The sequence below is a fragment of the Oryx dammah genome, unplaced genomic scaffold (assembly GCF_014754425.2).
Source record: "Oryx dammah isolate SB20612 unplaced genomic scaffold, SCBI_Odam_1.1 HiC_scaffold_28, whole genome shotgun sequence".
NCBI lineage: Eukaryota > Metazoa > Chordata > Mammalia > Artiodactyla > Bovidae > Oryx > Oryx dammah.
Genome location: NW_024070212.1, coordinates 29,359,286 through 29,381,746, shown reverse-complemented (window position 1 = coordinate 29,381,746; position 22,461 = coordinate 29,359,286). Strand labels below are relative to the sequence as shown.

The following is a 22,461-nucleotide window of genomic DNA, read 5'->3' as shown; positions in this document are numbered from 1 at the left end:
AGAAAGTCAGAGTTAAAAGAAATACATTTGGAAATTACCAGCAAATAAAACAGAGTCAAAGACATAAACCAAAGCTAACATCTAGTGCTACAGGGCCTTTCAGATTACCTCCAAATCACCTTCTCATTATATCGGGAATAAATCAGAAATTGCTGGGGCCAATTTTAACTAGTATACTCAACTATGGACAATATACTCAAATAACCACTCAAGTCTCTTGCTTTTCACTAAAAATAATAAAAATTAAAGCTTACTAAAAAATTAAATAATAAAAACTTGGGAGCTATAGTTAAAAAGGCATAATGATGTATGGTCTGATGGTTTCTTTCATAACTCTATACCTATGCTTACACTCAAATTCACTTTAATTTTGAATTGCTTTGATCTTTATAATTTATCTCTAGATTACTTTGTTTCTATTACTTTGCAAATCTTACAACAGCTTTTGACCAAAAGCAATATAATTCTGACCCGAAGTAATGATAATGCTTTATAATCTTCCTCTTAAAAGCAGAGGTTAAAGAAAAATCTCTCTGAAGGCATCTGAAATTAAGGTACTTTGCTCTTGATCAGTCATGCACATCAAGTACCAATTTATCTCTGCAATTAGTTTTCTCAGTGCACATTCTATGAGATTGGACAGGCAGGCTGAATGCAAAGATTCCACACAGAGATGTACTATAGAGAGACTAAGAAAGTCCCTAGATAGAAAGTAAAAACAACTGCTATCTGAATAAACTGAAAAAACATGATACTACCTAACAGCTTCAGGAGCAAAGTGAAAGTGATCTTACATTAAAAAGAGAGGGAATGGGGGCTAAACAGCACATCACCCTATGGAGCAACACCTCAAGAAATAAGCATTTGATATCTCAACCCTTCCAACCTGTCCAGAGTATAATATAACGGAAAGCAAAAGGTTCACTGTGCTCTAGGAATGGGTCACAGCCTTTGATACCACTTCCCTTTTCTTTCTGTACTCCTGCTATGCCACTCAGAATCTCAATCAAGTGCCCCTTCTCCTCCTCTTTTACACATGCTGCTATAATATAGGTAGTATGGCCAAAGAAATGTAAGTCTGCTGCTAAAGACCCAGTAGCTTCTCTGATGGATGGGACTCATCCTATAGGCTTCAATTTCTGACCAGCCAAAATGGATTTTACCTTTTATGTATTATTTTTAAAATTCCCCTTATACTTACAAAGGCCACCTGGCATGGTCTACTTTCTTAGCAACACAATGCCAAAGCCAGTTTTAATATAAAATAAGAAATAATAACTTTAAAAAGCTACAGATTACATATTCTTAAATATGTACTCAATTTATAAAGATTTACTAAACAAGTTTTTGTCATTGTTTTGTTTTTAAATGTTCTATATCACTCTTCTCTCAAGGGCTTCTTCTGTAAGACAAAATAAATTGTCCTCAGGGTACTGAGTAATTCAAATTAGTTAATTCCTGTCTCACCTAACTATCTTCACCTTCACCTCTTCTCAACAAAGGAATCCCCAAATCTCATACATTCTAAAGTACTAAAATAATATTCACAAGGAAAGAGGACAAACTGGAACAGCTTAACCAGAAAGAGATAATGGTTAACAGAGCACAATAAAGCAACGATAGCTGTAATAATCAATACTGTTGCTTGATACTCAGACATTGTTAGAAGCAGTAGTAGTGTCAGTCACTCAGTCGTGTCCGACTCTTGGCGACCCCAGAGACTGTATAGCTCACCAGGCTCCTCTGTCCGTGGGAGTCTCCAGGCAAGAAAACTAGAGTGGGCTGCCCTTCCCTTCTCCAGAGGATCTTCCCAACCCAGGGATCAAACTTTAAGAACTTCACAAATATCATCTCATTTTATTAGGAGGCATGATACTTTGACAGTGCTTTCCACATTGAGTCATATCTTTTTTTTTTCTTTATTGAGGTATAATTTTAAAACAGTAAAATGCACAGGCTTTAAGTTTGCAGTTCAATGACTTTTAAAAAGCACAGACAAGCAACACCATCACCCCAGAAAGTTTCCTTTCCAGTTAATACCTCTACCCTGACCACCTGAGGCAAATTACTGTGCTAATTTCTACCACAATAGATCACTTTTACCTTTTCTTGAATAGCACATAAATGGAATCATTCAGTATATACTCCTTTGCACAATACTGTATGTTTAAGATTCATCCATGTTTTGCTTATCAGTTGTTCTTTTCCTTTTACTGCTAAATAAATTTTCACTCTCTTGGATATATACCTTGGTGTAAAACTTCTGGGTGACAGGATGAGATATATGTTTAATTTTATAAGAAATTGCCAAAGTAGTTGTATCATTTTATACATTAAGGCAGCAATGTATTAGAGTTCTAAATATTCCACACTCTTGCCAATATTTTATAGTATTTTTAATTATAGCCATTCTAATAGGCATAATACCTTACTGTAATTTTATAATGCATTTTCCTGACAACCAAAGATGGTGAGAACCTCTTTACGTGTTTATTGGACATTCCAATATCTTCTTTTCTGAAGTATCTGTTCAAGGCTTTTGGTTAAAGTTGTCATTTTATATTTATATATTCTGAATATGAGTCCTTTGGCAAATAAGCAAATTGGAGATACTTTTTTCCTGTTTGCAGTTTGCATTTTCATTTAAAAAGAAATGATGGTGAAGCACTTCCCTGGTGGTACAGTGGTAAGAATCCACCTGCCAATGCAGGGGACACGTGTTCACTCTCTGGTCCAGGAAGATTCCACATGCCACAGAGCAAATAAGCCCATGTGCCACAACTACTGAGCCCCCAAGCCACAACCACTGAGCCCATGTGTTGCAACTACTGAAGCTTGTGTGCCTAGAGCCTGTGCTCTGCAACAAGAGAAGCCATCAAAATGAGAAGCCCATGCACTGCAACTAGAGAAAGCAAGCACACAGCAACAAAGACCCAGTGCAACCAAAAATAAGTAAATAAATAAATAAAGTTTAAGAATGATGGTGAAGATTTTATTTATTTATTTTGGCCACACTGCACACTTATAGGACCTTAGTTCTCTGACCAGGGATAGAACTTGTACCCTCAGCAGTGAAATCACACAGTTCTAACCACTTGACCACTGGGGAATTCCCTGCCTTTTCATTTTTAACACTGTCATCAGTGAGAATAATTTCAAACTTTTGAAAAGGCCAATATACATTTTTTTTCTCTTACAGTTCAGTGCCTATACTGTCCTAGGAAATTTTTGTCTACCTGAAAATTTCAAAGATATTCTTAGATGTTTTCTTCTAAATGTATAGTTTTAGCGTTCAGTTCAGTTCAGCTCAGTCACTCAGTCGTGTCCGACTCTTGGCGACCCCATGAATCGCAGCACGCCAGGCCTCCCTGTCCATCACCAACTCCCAGAGTTCACTCAAACTCAGGTCCATCGAGTTGGTGATGCCATCCAGCCATCTCATCCTCGACTGTCGTTCCCTTCTCCTCCTTCCCCCAATCTCTCCCAGCATCAGAGTCTTTTCCAATGAGTCAACTCTTTGCATGAGGTGGCCAAAGGATTGGAGTTTCAGCTTCAGCATCATTCCTTCCAAAGAACAGCCAGGACTGATCTCCTTTAGGATGGACTGGTTGGATCTCCTTGCAGTCTACGGGACTCTCAAGAGTCTTCTCCAACACCACAGTTCAAAAGCATCAGTTCTTCGCCACTCAGCTTTCTTCACAGTCCAACTCTCACATCCATATATGACTACTGGGAAAACCATAGCCTTGACTAGATGGACCTTTGTTGGCAAAGTAATGTCTCTGCTTTTGAATATGCTATCTAGGTTGGTCATAACTTTCCTTCCAAGGAGTAAGCGTCTTTTAATTTCATGGCTGCAGTCACCATCTGCAGTGATTCTGGAGCCCCCAAAAATAAAGTCTCACACTGTTTCCACTGTTTCCCCCATCTATTTCCCATGAAGTGATGGGACAAGATGCCATGATCTTCGTTTTCTGAATGTTGAGCTTTAAGCCAACTTTTTCACTCTCCTCTTTCACTTTCATCAAGAGGCTTTTTAGCTCCTCTTCACTTTCTGCCATAAGGGTGGTGTCATCTGCATATCTGAGGTTATTGATATTTCTCCCTGCAATCTTGATTCCAGCTTATGCTTCTTCCAGCTTTACACTTAGGTAAATGATCCATCTCAAATTAATGGTTATGCATGCTATGAGAATATTTCATGATTTTTTTCCCCATTCAGACATCCAGATGTTCCATCACCATTTGTCGAAAAGCATTTCCTTTCCCCCACCGAACTGCACTGGTGCTTTTCTCAAAAATAAAATGACAAAATATATATGGATACATTTCTGGGCTTTTTAAGGCAACTATTTCAAATTTAAATCTAAAACTAATAAAATTTAGAGGAATTTGGTGGTAGTATGCTAATAAAAACTCTCAATGAAATATTGCAGCAAACTATTGCTACATCCTAAATTAGACAATACTATTCTAACTGATATGTAAAGTGTCATACTAAGAACAACCACATCTACAGTAAACCACTGGTATCTGGGGATTTAATATTTAAGGTTTCAATCATCTGTGGTATCTCTAAATAGCCATGATGTATAAAGCCATAATTTTGTTAAGGCACAATCTGAATCATGTGCTCTGAGGCTTGTTTACACATAAGTAACTTACCAAAGGAATAACCCTAGCTGACTCTTCAGTATCCACATCTCAGCAAGGTTCATGACCAATCTCATGATTTCATTTCATGGGTAAAATTATGTTACACTGGTATTTCTCAACTATGGAGATTCACAATGGTTTTGGATCATGTTAATCAAGAATGTCAATGGCAGAAAAATGTTAAAGAACACTTTTTATAAATGAGTTTAAAAATGCACAAAGGATTTGAATATTTACCCAAAGAAGATATACAATCCCATTCTTGGGCATATATCTGGACAAAACGATAATTAGAAAAGATACATGCATCCCAATGTTCACTGCAGTACTAGTTACAATAGCTAAGACATGAAAGCAACCTACATGTTCATTGACATATGACTAGATAAAGAATATGTGGTACACATACACAATGGAATACTATTTAGCCATTAAAAAGAATGAAATAATACCATTTGCAGCAACATGTCATACTAAGTGAAGTAAGTCAGACTGAAGGACAAATGTCATATAATATTACTTATATGTAAAATCGAAAAAGAAATGATACAGATGAACTTATCTGTAAAACAGAAATAGTCACAGATGTGGAAAACAAATTGATTGTTACTGGGGAAACAGGGAGGAGGGATAAATTCAGAGATTGGGATGAGACATGTACACTACTATATATAAAATAAGTAACTAATAAGGACCTACTGTATAGAATGGGGTACTCTACTCAATGTTCTATAATGGCTTGTATGGGAAAAGAATCTAAAAAACAGTGTATATATGTATAACTGATTCACTTTGCTGTATGACTGAAAGTAATGCAACATTGTAAATCAGTTATATTCCAAGAAAGATTATTTTTAAAAATTTTCAAAAACAAACAGCCAATAAGCACATTAAAAGATGTTCAACGTCATTAGTCATTAAGGAAATACACATCAAAATCACAATGAGATGCCATTTCATACCTACTAGGACAACTATAGTCAAAAGATCGACAATAACTGTTGGCACAGATGTATAGCAATTATAAACCATTCTTAACCACTCTGCAGCACGAGAGAGCAGAGCACTTCATAGAAAAGTATTTTTAGACCTTTGCTTCCAGTAATGGAACACTGGGTAACTCAGATAAAATCTACCAGATAACTAGAAAAGCTGTTGGTTTTAAAAAAATTGAATTAAATACATTAGAGAATTAACAAAGGGTAAAGAATTATGAGGCCACAGTCAAGCAAAGGCAGAAATCAAGATGTAAGCCACACTTAGGGCTTCTTTTACTATACGGACATTTGACAATTCTGGAAAAGATGCTTAGGAGGCTATTCAGCCTTTTTTATCAGTTTCATATGACTAAAGGAACAAAATTTGCAGTTCAAGGCCTGTCAAGAGTGAGGGCCCTGGCAAAACCCTCAGGATTAGACTGGGGCTCTGAAGGCTGCATCCTAGGAGTAAGAATGAACCAGAAACAAACTAAACATTTCATGACTGAAGTCAGTTTAGTCATCCAGGCAGACCATAAAATATCAATCCATGAAAATGAATTAAGGTGATCATGACCTGCTAGTGATTCTTCCAGGCATCTAAGGGGCAAAGAAAATTCTCTCTGAAGAAATATAATATTACCTGAAGTTTTACGCTATTTCTACAATTTTTCAAATAAAATATCTGGCACATAGTCAAAGAAAATGAGGCATAAGAGAAAAGACAATATGAATATGATGCAGCAGAAAAAGGCAGATAATCGAAACAGATATAGAGGGGTTCTACATATCAGGATTATCAGAGAAAGAATTCGAGATAACTACTTTAAATTATTTTCAAAGAGATAGTAGATTACATTAAAAATTTTGGCAGAGAATTCAAAACTACAAATAATGTTAAGAAATGTGAAAAATAAACAGAAATTCAAGAATCAAAAAATGTTTTAAAGGGGTGAAATCACACAGAGTATGTTTTCTGGGCAAAATGTAATTATGCCAGAAATCATTCATAAGAAGATAATCTTCATATGTCTGGAAGTTAAATACATCTCTAAATTGAATAAATATACCTCTAATCAAAGAGGAAGTCATAGAGGAAATTAGAAAATATTTTGAACTAAATTATATAAAAAGTAATGCTATACTATGCAGTTAAAGTTATATTAATATTAGAGGTTAAGAGACTTAAATGGATATATTAGAAGAAGAAGACTAAAAATTAACGAGTTAGGTAACTTTAATAAGATACATGAAATAGAAAAAAATAAGATGGGGCCGAACAAAGTTGAAAGAAGGCCATAAAGGGCAGAAATGGATGGACCAGAAAACAAATAGTAGAGAAGATCAACAGAGCCAGAGCTTGGTTCTTTGCAAAGACTAATAAAATTGACAAATCCCTGAGGAATCCAATGCGGGGCGGGGCGGGGGGGTGGTGGTGGTGGTGAGTAACCAGTGCTATGAATTAAAAAGTGGATGTTAGAACTGATCCTGCACATATTAACAAGGTAATAAAAGGATTTTATGAAATCTTTATGCCAGTAAATTTAAAAATTTTGCATGAAATAAATTCCTAGAAAAATATACCTTACCAAAAACTAACATAAGAAAAAATTTAAAATGTGAATAGCTATGGAATGGTTAAGTAACTGAATTTGTAATTAATATGAAATTTGTAAAGGAAATCCTTCTAACAAAAATACAGAATCAGATGGCTTTATCAGCAAATTCTACCAATCACTGAAGGCAGAAATAATTCTAATTTTTACACAAATTATTCCTGAGAATGTTAACAGAGACCACTCCTTAACTTGGGGTTCCCTGGTAGGAAGACCTGGATTTGATCCCTGGGTCAGGAAGATCCCCTGGAGAAGGAAATGGCAACCCACTCCAATATTCTGGCCTGGAAAATCCCATGGACGGAGAAGCCTGTAGGCTACAGTCTATGGGGTCGCAAAGTTGGACACGACTGAGTGACTTCACTTTCTTCTTTCACTTTCACTACTTAATTTGGTTTATAAAGCCAGCAATAAAGGAAAAGTATTGATCAAAAATATAAGAAAAGAAGGAAGTGAACATAATTAACATCAGGATGGTGGTCACCCTTGTACACTATTAGTGGGAATGTAAATTGGTACATTTTGATGCCTTTGAACTGAGGTGTTGGAGAAGACTCTTGAGAGTCCCTTAGACTGCAAGGAGATCAAACCAGTCAAACCTAAAGGAAATCAATCCTGAATACTGAGTATATTAGAAGGATTGACACTGAAGCTGAAACTTCAATACTTTGGCCACCTGATGCAAAGAGCTGACTCATTAGAAAAGACTCTGATGCCGGGAAAGATTGAAGGCAGGAGGAGGAGGGGACGACAGAGGATGAGATGGCTGGATGGCATCAGCGATTCAATGGACATGAGTTTGAGCAAGTTCCAGGAGATAGTGAAGGACAAGGAGGCCTGGCCTGCTGCAGTCCATGGGGTCACAAACAGTCGGACGTGACTGAGCGACTGAACAGCAACAAACTGGTACAGGCACTACAGAGAACAGTATGGAGGTTCCTTAAAAAACTAAAAATAGAGCTATCACATGACCCTGCAATCCACTCCTGGGTGTATATGAAGAAAAATATGATCTGATAAGATACATATTTAACACATATATTCACCACCAATATTCACCACAGCACTGTTTACTATAGCCAAGACAAGGAAGCAACCTACATGTCCATTGACAAAGGAATGGATAAAAAAGATGTGGTACACATCATATATAATAGAATATTACTCAGCCATTAAAAAGAATAAAATCATGCCATATGCAGCAACATGGATGGACCTAGAAATCATCATACTGAGTGAAGCAAGTCAGACAGAGGAGAAATATCATATGACATCCCTTATGTGTGTAATCTAAAAAGGAATGCTACAGATAAACTTACTTAGGAAACAGAGAGAGATTTACAGACTTAAGAGAATGAACTTGTGCTTGCAGTGGGAAGAATGGAAGGAAGGGATAGTTAGGGAGTTTGGGATGGACATGTACACTCTGTTACATTTAAAATGGATAACCAACAAGGACCTACTATCATAGCACATGGAACTCTACTCAATGTTATGTGGCAGCCTAGATGAGAGTAAATAAAGACAGAGAGGGAGAATGAGGGAGAATGCATACATGTATATGTATGGCTGAGTTCCCTCACTGTTCACCTAAAACTGTTACAACATTGTTGACTGGCTATACCTCAATAACTCACTTCATGGCAAACAGATGGGAAAACAGTGGAAACAGTGACAGACTTTATTTTGGGGGGGCTCCAAAATCACTGCAGATGGTAACTGCAGCCATGAAATTAAAAGACGCTTACTCCTTGGAAGAAAAGCTAGGACCAGCCTAGACAGCATATTAAAAAGCAGAGACATTACTTTACCAACAAGGGTCCATCTGGTCAAAGCTATGGTTTTTCCAGTAGTCATGTATGGATGTGAGAGTTGGACTATAAAGAAAGCTAAGTGCCAAAGAATTGATACTTTTGAACTGTGGTGTTGGAGAAGACTCTTGAGAGTCCCTTGGACTGCAAGGAGATCCAACCAGTCGATCCTAAGGGAAATCAGTCCTGAATATTCATTGGAAGGGCTGATGCTGAAGCTGAAACTCCAATACTCTGGCCACTTGATGCGAAGAACTGACTCATTAGAAAAGACCTTGATGCTGGGAAAGATTGAAGGCAGGAGGAGAAGGGGATGACAGAGGATGAGATAGTTGGATGGTATCACTGACTCAATGGACATGAGTTTGAGTAAGTTCTGGGAGATGGCGATGGACAGGGAGGCCTGGTTTGCTGCAGTCCATAGGGTCGCAAAGAGTCGGACACAACTGAGGGACTGATATGAACTGAACCTCAATACACGATAAAAAGTTAAAATAAAGAAAAAAGAACAGTTGTTGCCTTTAGGCAGGAGGGAAGAAGCTATAATTGGAAAAGGGCAGGTGGGTTTCTGGGGAATGACAATGTTGTTTCTTGACCTCAGTGGTAGTTCCCACTTATTTCCTCATAATAAATCATTAAGATGCACATTCTGTTTTTTTATACTTTGCTTTTTATGTGTTACAATTTATACCAAAATTTTTATTTAAATTTATGGAACCAGTTTCACTTAATGAGAGAACGGCATAAATATTGTTGACTTTCATTCTTAGATTTCAGTAATATTCTTGACTCTGTCTTTATTTACTCTAAAAAGACTTACAACTCATATTTCTTGGAGATTATCTTTTAGAGGTTAATCCTTTAATATTTGCTAGTTTCCAAATTCCACTAACGCATTATACTGAAATCTACAATGACATTTTAAAATAAAATCATATTCTTGAATACACCATACTTTCTAATTTGGAACATTGTTTTTATTTTATTTTATTTTTTTTGCTGTGCTGGGTTGCTTTTCAAGGGCTTTCCCTAGTTGCAGCCAGCAGGGGCTTCTCTGGTTGCAGAGCACAGGCTCTAGAACGAAGGCCCAGGATTTGTGGAATACCGGCTTCGCTGCTCCACAGCATGTGGGATCTTCCAGGACCAGGGATCGAACCCATGTCTCCTGCCTTGGCAGGCGGATTCTTACCCACTCCGCCACCAGGGAGGTCCCAAGGAACATTGTTTTTAAAACTCAAAATTTCACCTTAGGTGATAACACACATAGATGAACCAATAATCCATATGTTTGCAAGGTATACAAAATAAAGACAAATGAGATGAGTACAGTTTTGTCTGGGACTAAATAAACATCAATTCAGTTTACCGGAAACTTCCACATGTTTCCTAACACTGATTATTTTAATCTGTCTTCAATCTTTGTCTACCTAGGCCTCATTTAAAACCCAGGCATCTGCCTAGATGTAAGAAGCTTTTAAAGGAACAGGAAATCTGATTTAATGACCTGAAATATGAATCATCTTTCATAGGGCCAAGTCATTTTATTTCTTCTCTGTAACTATAGTAAAAGGAACAGCTAATTGAACATACCTCAAATTTTATTTTGACAGCGATTATAAAGCCTATAGTGAAATACTGCTCCTATCTACCTTTCTAAATACTTTTTAACATCCCCTTTAAGGCAAACATCAAAACATAGCGGACTAAGACAATTCTGCCTCAAATTATGGAGACCCAAAATTTGGTCTATACACTGTTATGAATCTGATTAACTTAAATAAAAGTAGTATTTTCATCATAAAATTTCTTACTTTTGGAACATGGGGATTAAATTCCACAGCTCTATGAATTGCTTCCACAGCATTAATTTCTGCTGTGCTTAACCCTCTTCTGGAGGCTGTTTCTGGAGAGAATCTATAAGAAAAGAACAAAATGAAGAAATAAATATTTAAATAGATAAATATTTTAATTAATTAAGTAAGGTCATCTAGCCCCTGAAACAGAGGTTTCTGGTGACAGCAAAAGTCAAAGTCAAATAGCTGCTCTACTTTGGTTCAACATATAAAAGAAGGCAGCATAAGAGACAGAAATCCTCAAGTTAAAGTGAAGAAAGCCTTCAGAAGTCCATTAAAGTCACACTTTGGGCAAGTAATGAAATAAGAAATGCTATACAAGGACATCTAGAAAATCTCATGAAAATAGAAGTATTATATTCTTAGCAAATATTCACTGAGAGGAAAAAGTCTGTGAACATTTCATTCTAATTCACATTAAGGCATAGTAATCTAAAGTGAAAGAAAACATTTGCTGTTTGGTTGGTTTCTGAGTATCTTACCTGTGGAACAAAGAGAAATTCATTAATGGCAGCCAAAAATACAAGGAAATCACAATAATTCAGAATCATAATCTTAGAACAGATAACATGAAACCTATTTCCCTACCATACAACCTTATCATTACCATCACAGCTACTATGTACTGAATATACTTTGTCTAGCAATGCTTTCAGCATTTAACACACATAATCTTCACACAACCACCCTATAGTATTATTCTTATTTTATAGATGAGGAAGAAACTCAAGGTAATTAACTTGACCAAAGTTCCACAGCTGGTATGTTGTAGACTTTTAATTTGCACCCAAGTTTATTTAGCTCTAAAAACCTTGTAGTTTCCACTGTTACAGATAGTAAGAATCTTCAAAGCCCTGTAAGTTAAGGGTTATTCAACAGGAAGTCGGGGGAAAAAAGCATTTTTAAAGTCAGTGAATGAAAAACATAATGCTGATTTTAGCAGTCTTTCTAAATTTGTAGTTTTCATAACTACTTACTTATCTGAAACAGTCCTTGTCTTCAATAGTGCTGCTGTATAACAGATGGCTGCTGACTTTGGAAGGCTTATATCTATAATAATAATTTTCAATTTAGGTAAGAAACACAAAAATATCTTAAGACAATTTTTAGTAAGAATAATTCATAGTTCAATTCAACAGATATGTTGATAATAAAACAGTAAAAGCACATGGACATGAAATTGGAAGACCTGAGTTTGAAATCTTGATTCTACTATTTACCAACTATATATCCTTGAACTAGGCATAACTTCTTTAACCTCAGTTTTCTCAAAATGATAATTTTCTAGCAGAGATGTCTGTGAAAGTCCTCATACACTGTTAGAAAGTACTCAACAAATATTTATAATAGGCTGCTTGCTGCTGCTAAGTCGCATCAGTCGTGTCTGACTCTGTATGACCCCATAGACAGCAGCCCACGAGGCTCCTCTGTCCCTGGGATTCTCCAGGCAAGAATACTGGAGTGGGTTGCCATTTCCTTCTCCAATGCATGTATGCATGCATACAAAGTCGCTTCAGCCGTGTCCGACTCTGTGCGAACCCATGGACAGCAGCCCACCAGGCTCCCCTGTCCACGGGATTCTCCAGGCAAGAATACTTTAGTGGGTTGCCATTTCCTTCTCCAAATAGGCTGCTTACAATAATACTATCCATGGAAAAGAGCACTGTATAGATAGAACTACATAAAACCTCCACCTATTCACAAAGAAAAAATAAGATTAAAAAAAAATTATCAGTAATTAAATCTAAGTGATATAACCATGGGTGATTTTCATTTTCTTCTTCCTATGTTTTTGCATTTTCTACCTTTTCTTAAGTGATAGTCTTTTATAACATAAAAAGAAATTGAGAACTATAATGAAATTATCTTAAAGAATGCCCCAAACAATGTTATCAGGAGAGTAAGACTACAGGACTCTCTTTCCAGATTCCAGAGTTATACTAGCAAATGGAGAACTAAAGAAGTAAACTTGCTTTTAACTTTTTCAGGACTCTAGAAGAGTAAAAACTGGGGACTCATAAAAATAACTGAAAACACAGAGGCATATCCAGGTTGCTAGTTTTATTTTATTTTTAATGAATAGGTCCATTCTGATTTTTCATATTCAGTCCTTAAGCTTGTTCATCAAATATATCATAAGCAGGCCATACATCTGATAAGTAACATATGGAAAGAATTTCTCACAAATTTCTCCATGAGCCTATATTACTCTAAAGCACTTCCTAAGAATTCCAGATGTTTAAAAGAAATAAACTTCTCTTTCCAAGTGTAATACATTTCAAACTTTCTAAGTCATGGGGATTCCTAAGCTAATGGGTAGGAGCTTACAACAGGACAGTATGAATAAGTGACTTATATGTGTTCTGATGTAGTGAAAGATATGACAAGAAATATTATGCTAGTTAGGATGTTCTCAGTTTCAGGTTAAAAGCTGATGCCTCACTTAGAATGAGGAGAAAGACTATGCTTCTTAAAAATTATCTCAACTCCATTTGTGATAAACTGGCACTGTTATAGTACAATAATAAAAACAGCCAACATATATTGACTTCTTACTTTGGGGAGACTAGTAAAGAAATCGAATACCTAAATTTAAGTTCAGGCTTGTCACTTACTGGCTAGGAGACCTTACCCAATTACTTAGCCTTCTTCAACTCCAGTTTCCTTATTTATTAACTGGAAATAGTAAAATACTTGTCCTACCATCTCTCAAAATTGTTGTAAGCATCAGATGAGATAGTAAATTACACTTTTTAACTAAAAAGCATTGTAAAATATTCTGAGTTACTCATATATACTGCTAAACAACTTCTGTTAGCCTTCTCCATCACTCCAAAAGAAATGAAGTGTATAGCACTCCATACTTTCCCAATTACCTCACCTAACATACTATGTTTCAATATAACTACTATTCATTTGTCTGTATGATCTACCAAACTGCAAATCCTATAAGGCTTAAGTCCACGTTTTCTTGTTTACCACTATTCCAAGTGCCTCACACAGGCACTAAAACAAATGAATATACTTTGACAGAAGGAAAATTTCTCCTTGCAGACTTTTGCTATCAAAAGTATTGATAAAGATACCTAGGGGCTTCCCTGGTGGTCCAGTGGTTAAGAATCTGCCTTGCAATTCAAGGGGACATGGGTTCAACCCCTGGTCAGGGAACTAAGATTCCGCATGCTACAGAGCAACTAAACCTGCGTACCACAACTACTGAGCCCTCCCACCACAACTAGAGAGTCTCTGCACAGCAACAAAAGGTCTGCATGATGTGGCAAAGATCCTGCACGCGGCAACGAAGACCTGACGTGGCCAAATAAGTGAACATTTACAAAAAGAAGAAGAAACCTAACAGTAACTTGTGTCCACAGATTCTAAATACTGACTGGAAAGAATGCAAAGAGAAAGTCACAGAAATACGAGAGTAGGATACCATTTGTGATCACTTTATATTGAAAAAAAGGAAAAAAAACACTTTAACTATGCTATCAACTAAGAGGGGCTTCCCTGGTAGCTCAGCTGGTAAAGAATCAACTAAGAGAATTATCACTCACCATCATATTTTGCTAGAACTGCTTGGACATCTGCATAGGCCTGTAATTCTAAAAGTGATTCTAGGAGATTTTCATGGATGTTCAACATGGTAAGAGGAGGAAATTCTTTCATTAACTGTATATTAAAAGGAAAAAAAGATTAAAATTATAGCAAATGAACTCAATACAGAAGTAGAAATTCTTTATTAAAACTTTGGAGACTCAGCCTCTAAGAAATTTGTGTATATTAAGTATCTTGTTACAAAACTATCAATTAAAAAAAAAAAAAGATTCTGGGGAATTCCCTAGTGGTCCAGCAGTTGGCGCTTCCTCTGCCAGGGCCTGAAGTCTGATCCCTGGTTGGGGAGCTAAGATGCAACAAGACGCATGGTACCGCCAATAAATAAATGTTACAAAATAAAAAGCCACACAGTGATTATGCATTAACTTAACCAGCAACTTAAAACATATTTTCAGTTTTGAAAGAATAAAGGTTAAGTCATCAAATTTACTTACATCTCTCATTATTTTTACTGCCTCTCTTATTCTTCCCAATTTTCTTGCACACATTGCCAGTCTTCTTTTAATATACACCAGTACATTGGTATCTCTCCCTATTTAAAAAAAACAACAAATGACCCAAAACTATCAATTTTATATTATGACCAGCTATTTCCTTAATATATTTATCTATCAATTTTATTTGCGAAGGCAAATAATTTTATACACCCTGGAAGTTTCAATTAAAATTAAATTGTGTCAGAATGGAAGAATATTAATAATTATTGAATTCGCGTAATGAACAATGAATGAAAGTTAATTATATTGCTCTATTTTTATAGATGTTTGAAGTTTTTATATTAAAAGCTTAAAATATATATATGCATATATATACATATAGGATTACTTTTGACTCTAAGTAATCTGACTACAGTATATATAAAGTAATTTGTATACACTAGGCAAGTAGATTTTACTATTAAAATAAAAGACATACATTAATAGGAAGAAATAACATGAATCTATTAAGTTTCTGTATAAACGATCTACTATTTTAATAGTATCTAGTATCTTAAATGACAAAAGATATTCAAAACAAAATTTTTATACTAGTGTAAATTTTTGCTCAAGGGCAAAATTACTTCTACAAAGGGCTAACAAATATTTCTGAACCTATCCCATAACTAAATTTGAGATTATACAAGGACAAATGGCATGACTTTTTTACAGATGTAGTTTCATTAGTTCCAGACTTCAAGATTATATATACCCACAGTTATGTGTTATAACAACAGGCATTAATGAAACATCCTATATACGTCAATATTTAGTTTAGAGAGAAAATATCCAAATTTTAATTTCCACAAACAAAAGATTTAGAACTTAACTCCCAGCAGATAATGCATTATATAAACATATTTCAATTTATTGCCCACTCTCTGCCAAAATCATGAAATTAAACCCTCTGGCCACACAATATAGCAGGAAGCAACAACATTACAGATCCTAACATCTTTGGTAAGTGTCTCAGTCACAACTGGGAGAGTATGCCTAAGAGTGGAAAGAAAGGATGTCAGTTGCTATGGTCCATATGATCTCAAACATATTGTAGAGAAAAAACCACCAAAGAAAGAGTCAATACCAAGTGTAAGGCTGGTTTTTGTGCTAAAGAGCCACTCCCTAGCAGTATATGGAGATATTTTTATAGCCTGAAGAGCAAACCAAATGATATATATACCTCTATTACTGCTTAGGTAAGGGTGGATAAAAGTAACAGCTGTTTATCATTATTAGAAGGTTCTCTTGAATCTCGAATATTTTTGAGTTGTGTTTCTCCAATGACCAACCCAATTCTTGCATGAAATAAATTACTGTTAAGTTTCAGAGCAGCACATCTCTCAATAACCAGAACAGATCTATTCTCTTCCACAAACATTCTCTAGCTAATACACATTTCTGTCTTGCTGACTTGAACAGATTTGTTATATCTCATGAAGAGCAGCTAACTTTTAAGTATTAAGTTTTTAAAAATTTATTGTTTTGTGTTTTGCACATAAAGGAGGCAACTGCAGGAACTAAAAGACAGGTGAAAATTAGTTCATATTCACTTACTCAGTTGAGCTTCATGCTGAGGACTTTGGTGCTGGCACTGTTGTGACCGCTTATAAATTGTTTCTCCTGCCTTGAGTGCTTGTTTAAATAACCTTTCAGCATCTACAATAGTTGTTGCTTCTTCCTCAGCCAGTAGAACATACGCAGTGGCACAGCTTTAAAGAAAGCAAGCAAGACAATTTTAAGGAAAATGGTAAAGCAAGTAGTTTCTTTCAGTTCAGTTCAGTCGCTCAGTCACGTCCGACTCTTTGCAACCCCATGAACTGTAGCATGCCAGGCCTCCCTGTCCATCACCAACTCCCCAAACCCATGTCCATTGAATTGGTGATGTCATCCAACCATCTCATCCTCTGTCATTCCCTTCTCCTCCTGCCTTCAATCTTTCCCAGCATCAGGGTCTTTTCGAATGAGTCAGCTCTTCACATCAGGTGGCCAAAGTACTGGAGTTTGAGCTTCAACATCTGTCCTTCCAACGAACGCCCAGGACAGATCTCCCTTAGGATGGAGTGGTTGGATCTACTTGTAGTCCAAGGGACTCTCAAGAGTCTTCTCCAACACACCGTTCAAAAGCGTCAATTCTTTGGCGCTCAGCGTTCCTTATAGTCCAACTCTCACATCTATACATGACCACTGGAAAAACCATAGAGTTGACTAGACGGACCTTTGTTTGTAGTTTTTTGGGGGTATGTCTATTTACATAACATTTCCCTATCTTTACCTAAACTTTCTGTAATACGGAAGAAAATTTTCTATTCTATTACAAGTTAATCACTAAAGGGATGTTGCCTATAAACTTAAATTATACATAATAATACAACTCTCAGAACTCTGCCTCCAAGGATATGAGCATTATGCTAAAAGACTTTTATTTAGCTCACAGAAAATATCTTGGCCAGGCCCACCTGGGAGGAAGAAATTAACACACTCCTCCAGAGGTGGATGGAAACCAGGAAATGTTTGACTTCACTCCTTCCCCTTTTAGTATAAAAGAAGATTGAATTCTAACTCAGGCAAGAGAGTTCTTTGTAAGCATAAATGCACCATCTTCTTGATTTTCTGGCTTTCAGAATAAAGCTGTTATTCCCTGCCCCAACAACTCATTGCTCAATTATTGGCCTGTCATATGGCAAGCACTCACTACGAGGTCGGACTTGGTAACAAATTTCAGTTATTCATAAACACTTTCTATTTTTTGTTTTTGTTCTATTACTGTTGTTATACCCATCTTGTGAAGAGGTATTAAATTGTGTTTTTCATTTTTATTTCTCTTATGAGTGACATTGAGCACCTTTTTATGTACTTTTTGGTCATTTATATATCTTCCTTGAAAAAATGTCTATTCAAATCCTTTGCCCATTTTTAATTGGGTTGTCTTTGCTACTGAGTTGTAAGAGTTCTTTCTATGTTCTGAATACTAGGCCCTTATTAAATATGATTTGCAAATATTTTCTCTCAACCTGTGGTTTGCATTTTCACTTTAACAATATCCTTTGACTGCACAAAAGCTTTTAATTTTGATGAAATCTAATTTATCAAACCATCCCCAAGAAAAAGAAATGCAAAAGGCAAAACAGTTGTCTGAGGAAGCCTTAAAAATTAGTTGAGAAAAGAAGAGAAGTTAAAGACAAAGGAGAAAAGGAAAGATATACCCATTTGAATGCAAAGTTCCAAAGAATAGCAAGAAGAGATAAGAAAGCCTTCCTCAGTGATCAATGCAAAGAAATACAGGGAAACAATACAATGGGAAATACTAGAGATCTCTTCAAGAAAATTAGAGATATCAAGGGAACATTTCATGCAAAGATGGGCAAAATAAAGGACAGAAATGGTATGGACCTAACAGAAGCAGAAGATATTAAGAAGGGGTGGCAAGAATACACAGAAGAACTATACAAAAAAGATCTTCACGACCCAGATAACCACGATGGTGTGATCACTCACCTAGAGCCAGACATCCTGGAATGTGAAGTCAAGTGGGCCTTGATGCTTAGGAAGCATCACTGTGAATAAAACAACTGGAGGTGATGGAATTCCAGTTGAGCTATTTCAAATCCTAAAAAATGATGCTGTGAAAGTGCTGCACTCAATATGCCAGCAAATTTGGAAAACTCAGCAGTGGCCACGGGACTGGAAAAGGTCAGCTTTCATTTCAATCCCAAAGAAGACAATGCCAAAGAATGCTCAAACTACCGCACAATTGCACTCATCTCACATGCTAGCAAAGTACTGCTCAAAATTCTCCAAGTCAAGCTTCAATAGTATGTGAACCATGAGCTTCCAGATGTTCAAGCTGGATTTAGAAAAGGCAGAGGAACCAGAGATCAAATTGCCACCCATTGGACAAAGCAAGAGAGTTCCAGAAAAACATCTACTTCTGCTTTATTGATTATGCCAAAGTCTTTAACTGTGTAGATCACAACAAACTGGAAAATTCTTCAAGAGATGGAAATACCAGACTGCCTGACCTGCCTCCTGAGAAGTCTGTATGCAGGCAAGAAGCAACAGTTAGAACTGGACATGGAACAATAGACTGGTTCCAAATTGGGAAAGGAGTATGTCAAGGCTGTATATTGTCACCCTGCTTATTTAACTTATATGCAGAGTATATCACGCAAAATGCCAGGCTGGATAAAGCACAAGCTGGGATCAAGATTGCTGGGAGAAATATCAATAACCTCAGATACGCAGATGACACCACGCTTATGGCAGAAAGCAACGAACTAAACAACCTCGTGATTAAAGTGAAAGAGGAGGGTGAAAAAGCTGGCTTAAAACTCAACATTCAAAAAACTAAGATCATGACATCTGCTCCCATCACTTCATGGCAAATAGATGGGGAAACAATGGAAACAGAGAGAGACTATTTTCTTGGGCTCCAAAATCACTGCAGATGGTGACTGCCGCCATGAAATTAAAAAGATGCTTGCTCCTTGGAAGAAAAGCTATGATCAACCTAGACAACATATTAAAAAGCAGAGACATTACTTTACCAACAAAGGTCCACCTAATCAAAGTGATGGTTTTTCTGGTAGTCATGTATGGATGTAAGAGTTGGACTATAATGAAAGCTGAGTGCTGAAGAATTGATGCTTTTGAACTGTGGTGTTGGAGAAGACTCTTGAGAGTCCCCTGGACTGGCAAGATCCAAACAGTCAATCTTAAAGGAAATCAATCCTGAATATTCACTGGAAGAACTGATGCTGAAGCTGAAACTCCAATACTTTGGCCATCTGATGCAAAGAACTGACTCCTTGCAAAAGACCTTGATGCTGGGAAAGATTGAAGGCAGGAGGAAAAGAGGACAACAGAGGATGAGATGGTTAAATAGCATCAGTGACTCGATGGACATCAGTTTGAGCATGCTCCGGGAGCTGGTGACGGACAGGGAAGCCTGGTATGCTGCAGTCCATGGGGTCGCAGAGTCGGACACGATTGAGCAACTGAAATGAACTGAATATTTATTACTCCCTCCCTTCTGCCTCGAATTTAGTTGGCTCTTCATTTTCTAACTCCTTAAGGTATAAAGCTAAGTCCTTGATTTACGACCTTTTTTCTTTATTAATGTAGGTATTTACAGCTATAAATTTTTCTCTGAGCATGTACTGCTTTTGTTGTATTTCACGATTTTTGATATGTTATGTTCTCATTTTCACGCATCCCAAAGCATTTTTCTAATTTATCTTGTGATTTCTCCTTTGACATTATTTGTCTATAGAGTTTGTTGTTTAATTTCCACACATTCCAATATGGTATATTTCTGAATTTTCTTCTGTTACTGACTTCTAGTTTCATTTCACGGTAGTGAGGGTAGATAGTTTATATGATTTCAATCATTTTAAGTTTATTGAGAATTATTTATGTCCTAACTACAAGGTATCCTGGAGAATGTTCCATGTACACTTTGGGTATATGGAAATGTTGGGTAGATATCTGTTAGATACAGTTAGAGTATTGTTTTTTCAAGTCTTCTTTGTGTATCTTTTTCTAGTTATTCTATCCATTGTTGAAAATGAGGTGGTGACATCTTCAACTATTATTGTTGAACTCTTTATTTCTCCCTCAATTCTGTCAGTTTTTGGTTCATACACTTTGGGGCTCTCTTATTAGATGTATACAAGTTTATAATTGTAGTATCTTCTTGATAAATTGCACTTTTGTCATTATATAATGTCAAACTTCGTCTTGTAAAAATTTTTGTCTTAAAGTCTATTTTGTCTGGTGTTAGTTTAACCACTCCATTTTTCTTTGGTTACTATTTGCATGGAATATTTTTTTTCTACACTTTCACTTTGTACTTGTGTCTTTGAATCTAAAGAATGAATCTCTTATAGATAGCATATAGTTGGACTACTTTTTTTCCCTATCCATTCTGCTAACCAATGCCTCTTAACTGAAGAACTTAATCTATTTACCTTTACGTAATTAGTGTAAGGAAGAAATTATTTCCTCCACTTTCCTATTTGTTTTCTATATATCCTGTCTTTTTTGTTGTTATTGTTCTCATTTCCTGCATTATTGCCTTCTTTTGTGTTAGATATTTTCTAGTATACCATTTTGATTCCCTTATTTCTTTTTATCATATTTTTTATTTCTTAGTGGTTAACAGTTGACAATTATATTTAACGACTTACAAAAACCAAGAATGAATTAATAATAATTTAGTTTCAATAGTTTAAAAACTTTGCTCCTATATAGCTCTTCCACTTATGTTGTTATGGTCACAAACTGCAACTATATAAACTGTACATCCATCAACATAGATTTACAAGGACTGTTTTACACAGCTGTCTTTTAAATCATATAGATAAAAAGAACTTCGAACCAAAAAAATATTAATATTGACTTCATTTCCCTCTGTAGTTACACTTCTGGTGTTCTTTACTGCTTTGTGTGGGCTCAAGACTGTCTAGTATCATTTTATTTCAGCCTGAAGGCCTCCTTGTAGGTTTCCTGTAGGAGAAGTTCAGGTCTACTAGCACTGAACTCTGTTTTTGTTTATCTGGGAATGTCATTGTCTTCTTTTTTTTTTTTGAAGGATAGGGTTGCTGGACACAGAATCCTGAGCTAACAAGTTTTTTCTTCCTGAACTTTATATTATCCCACTGCCTTATATGGTTTCTAATGAGAAATTAGCTGTTAATTGTTTTTAGGATTACTTACACGTGATGAGTTGCTTCTCTCTTGCTACTTTCAGGTATCTGCCCTTATTTCTGGCTTTTGAAAGCTTGATTATAATGTACCTCATTGTGGATATCTTTGAGTATGTCTTCTGTGGGATGCATTGAGCTTCTCTGATGTGTAGATTCATCAAACTTGGGATCTTTTCAGCCAGTATTTCTTCAAATAGTCTTTTTTGCCTCTTTCTAACTTTCTGGGACTCCATTATGCATAGGTAAGTATGTTTAACAGTGTCCCACAGGTTTCTTAGGCTCTGTTCTCTTTGCTTCATTCTTTTATTTTTGACCAAAATCAAGTTTGCTGATTCCTTCTTCTGCCTGTTTAGATCTGCTGCTGAACCCCAATAGGAAAATTTAAATTTCAGTTAAATCTTTTCAACTCTAGAATTTCTATTTAGCTTTTATTATTTCTACCTCTTTACTGATATTCTCTAATCCGAAACAGATTCTCATGGTTTCCTTTAATTCTTTGTCTATGGCTTCCTTTACCTCCTTGAGCATATTTTAAATAGTTGATTTAAAGTTTTTGTCTAGAAAGTCCAAAGTCTGGGCTTCCTCAAAGGCAGTTTCTATTTATTTCCTTGTCTCTGTGAAAGGCATATTTTGCTGCTTTGTATGTCTTATAATTTTTTTGGTTGAAAACTGGAAATTTAAAATAACATAATCTAGCAACTCTAGAAATCAGATTTCCTCTCCTCCCCAGGGATTGTTGTTGCTGTTTGT

General features: G+C 36.1%; 1 protein-coding gene across 9 annotated transcripts in view; it reads right to left on the bottom strand.

The window, feature by feature from the left end:
- The window catches only part of ST7L (suppression of tumorigenicity 7 like), an 81,783-nt gene that overhangs the window by 35,831 nt on the left and 23,491 nt on the right, over positions 1 to 22,461 (bottom strand). For all 9 annotated transcript variants that reach the window (XM_040231040.1, XM_040231037.1, XM_040231035.1 and 6 more), the window contains 5 exons: positions 16,562 to 16,716; positions 14,966 to 15,063; positions 14,471 to 14,585; positions 11,891 to 11,963; positions 10,872 to 10,974 (listed from right to left, as the gene is read on the bottom strand). In XM_040231040.1, the coding sequence (XP_040086974.1) occupies positions 10,872 to 10,974; positions 11,891 to 11,963; positions 14,471 to 14,585; positions 14,966 to 15,063; positions 16,562 to 16,716 (544 nt within the window). The remainder of the gene's footprint in view (positions 1 to 10,871; positions 10,975 to 11,890; positions 11,964 to 14,470; positions 14,586 to 14,965; positions 15,064 to 16,561; positions 16,717 to 22,461) is intronic.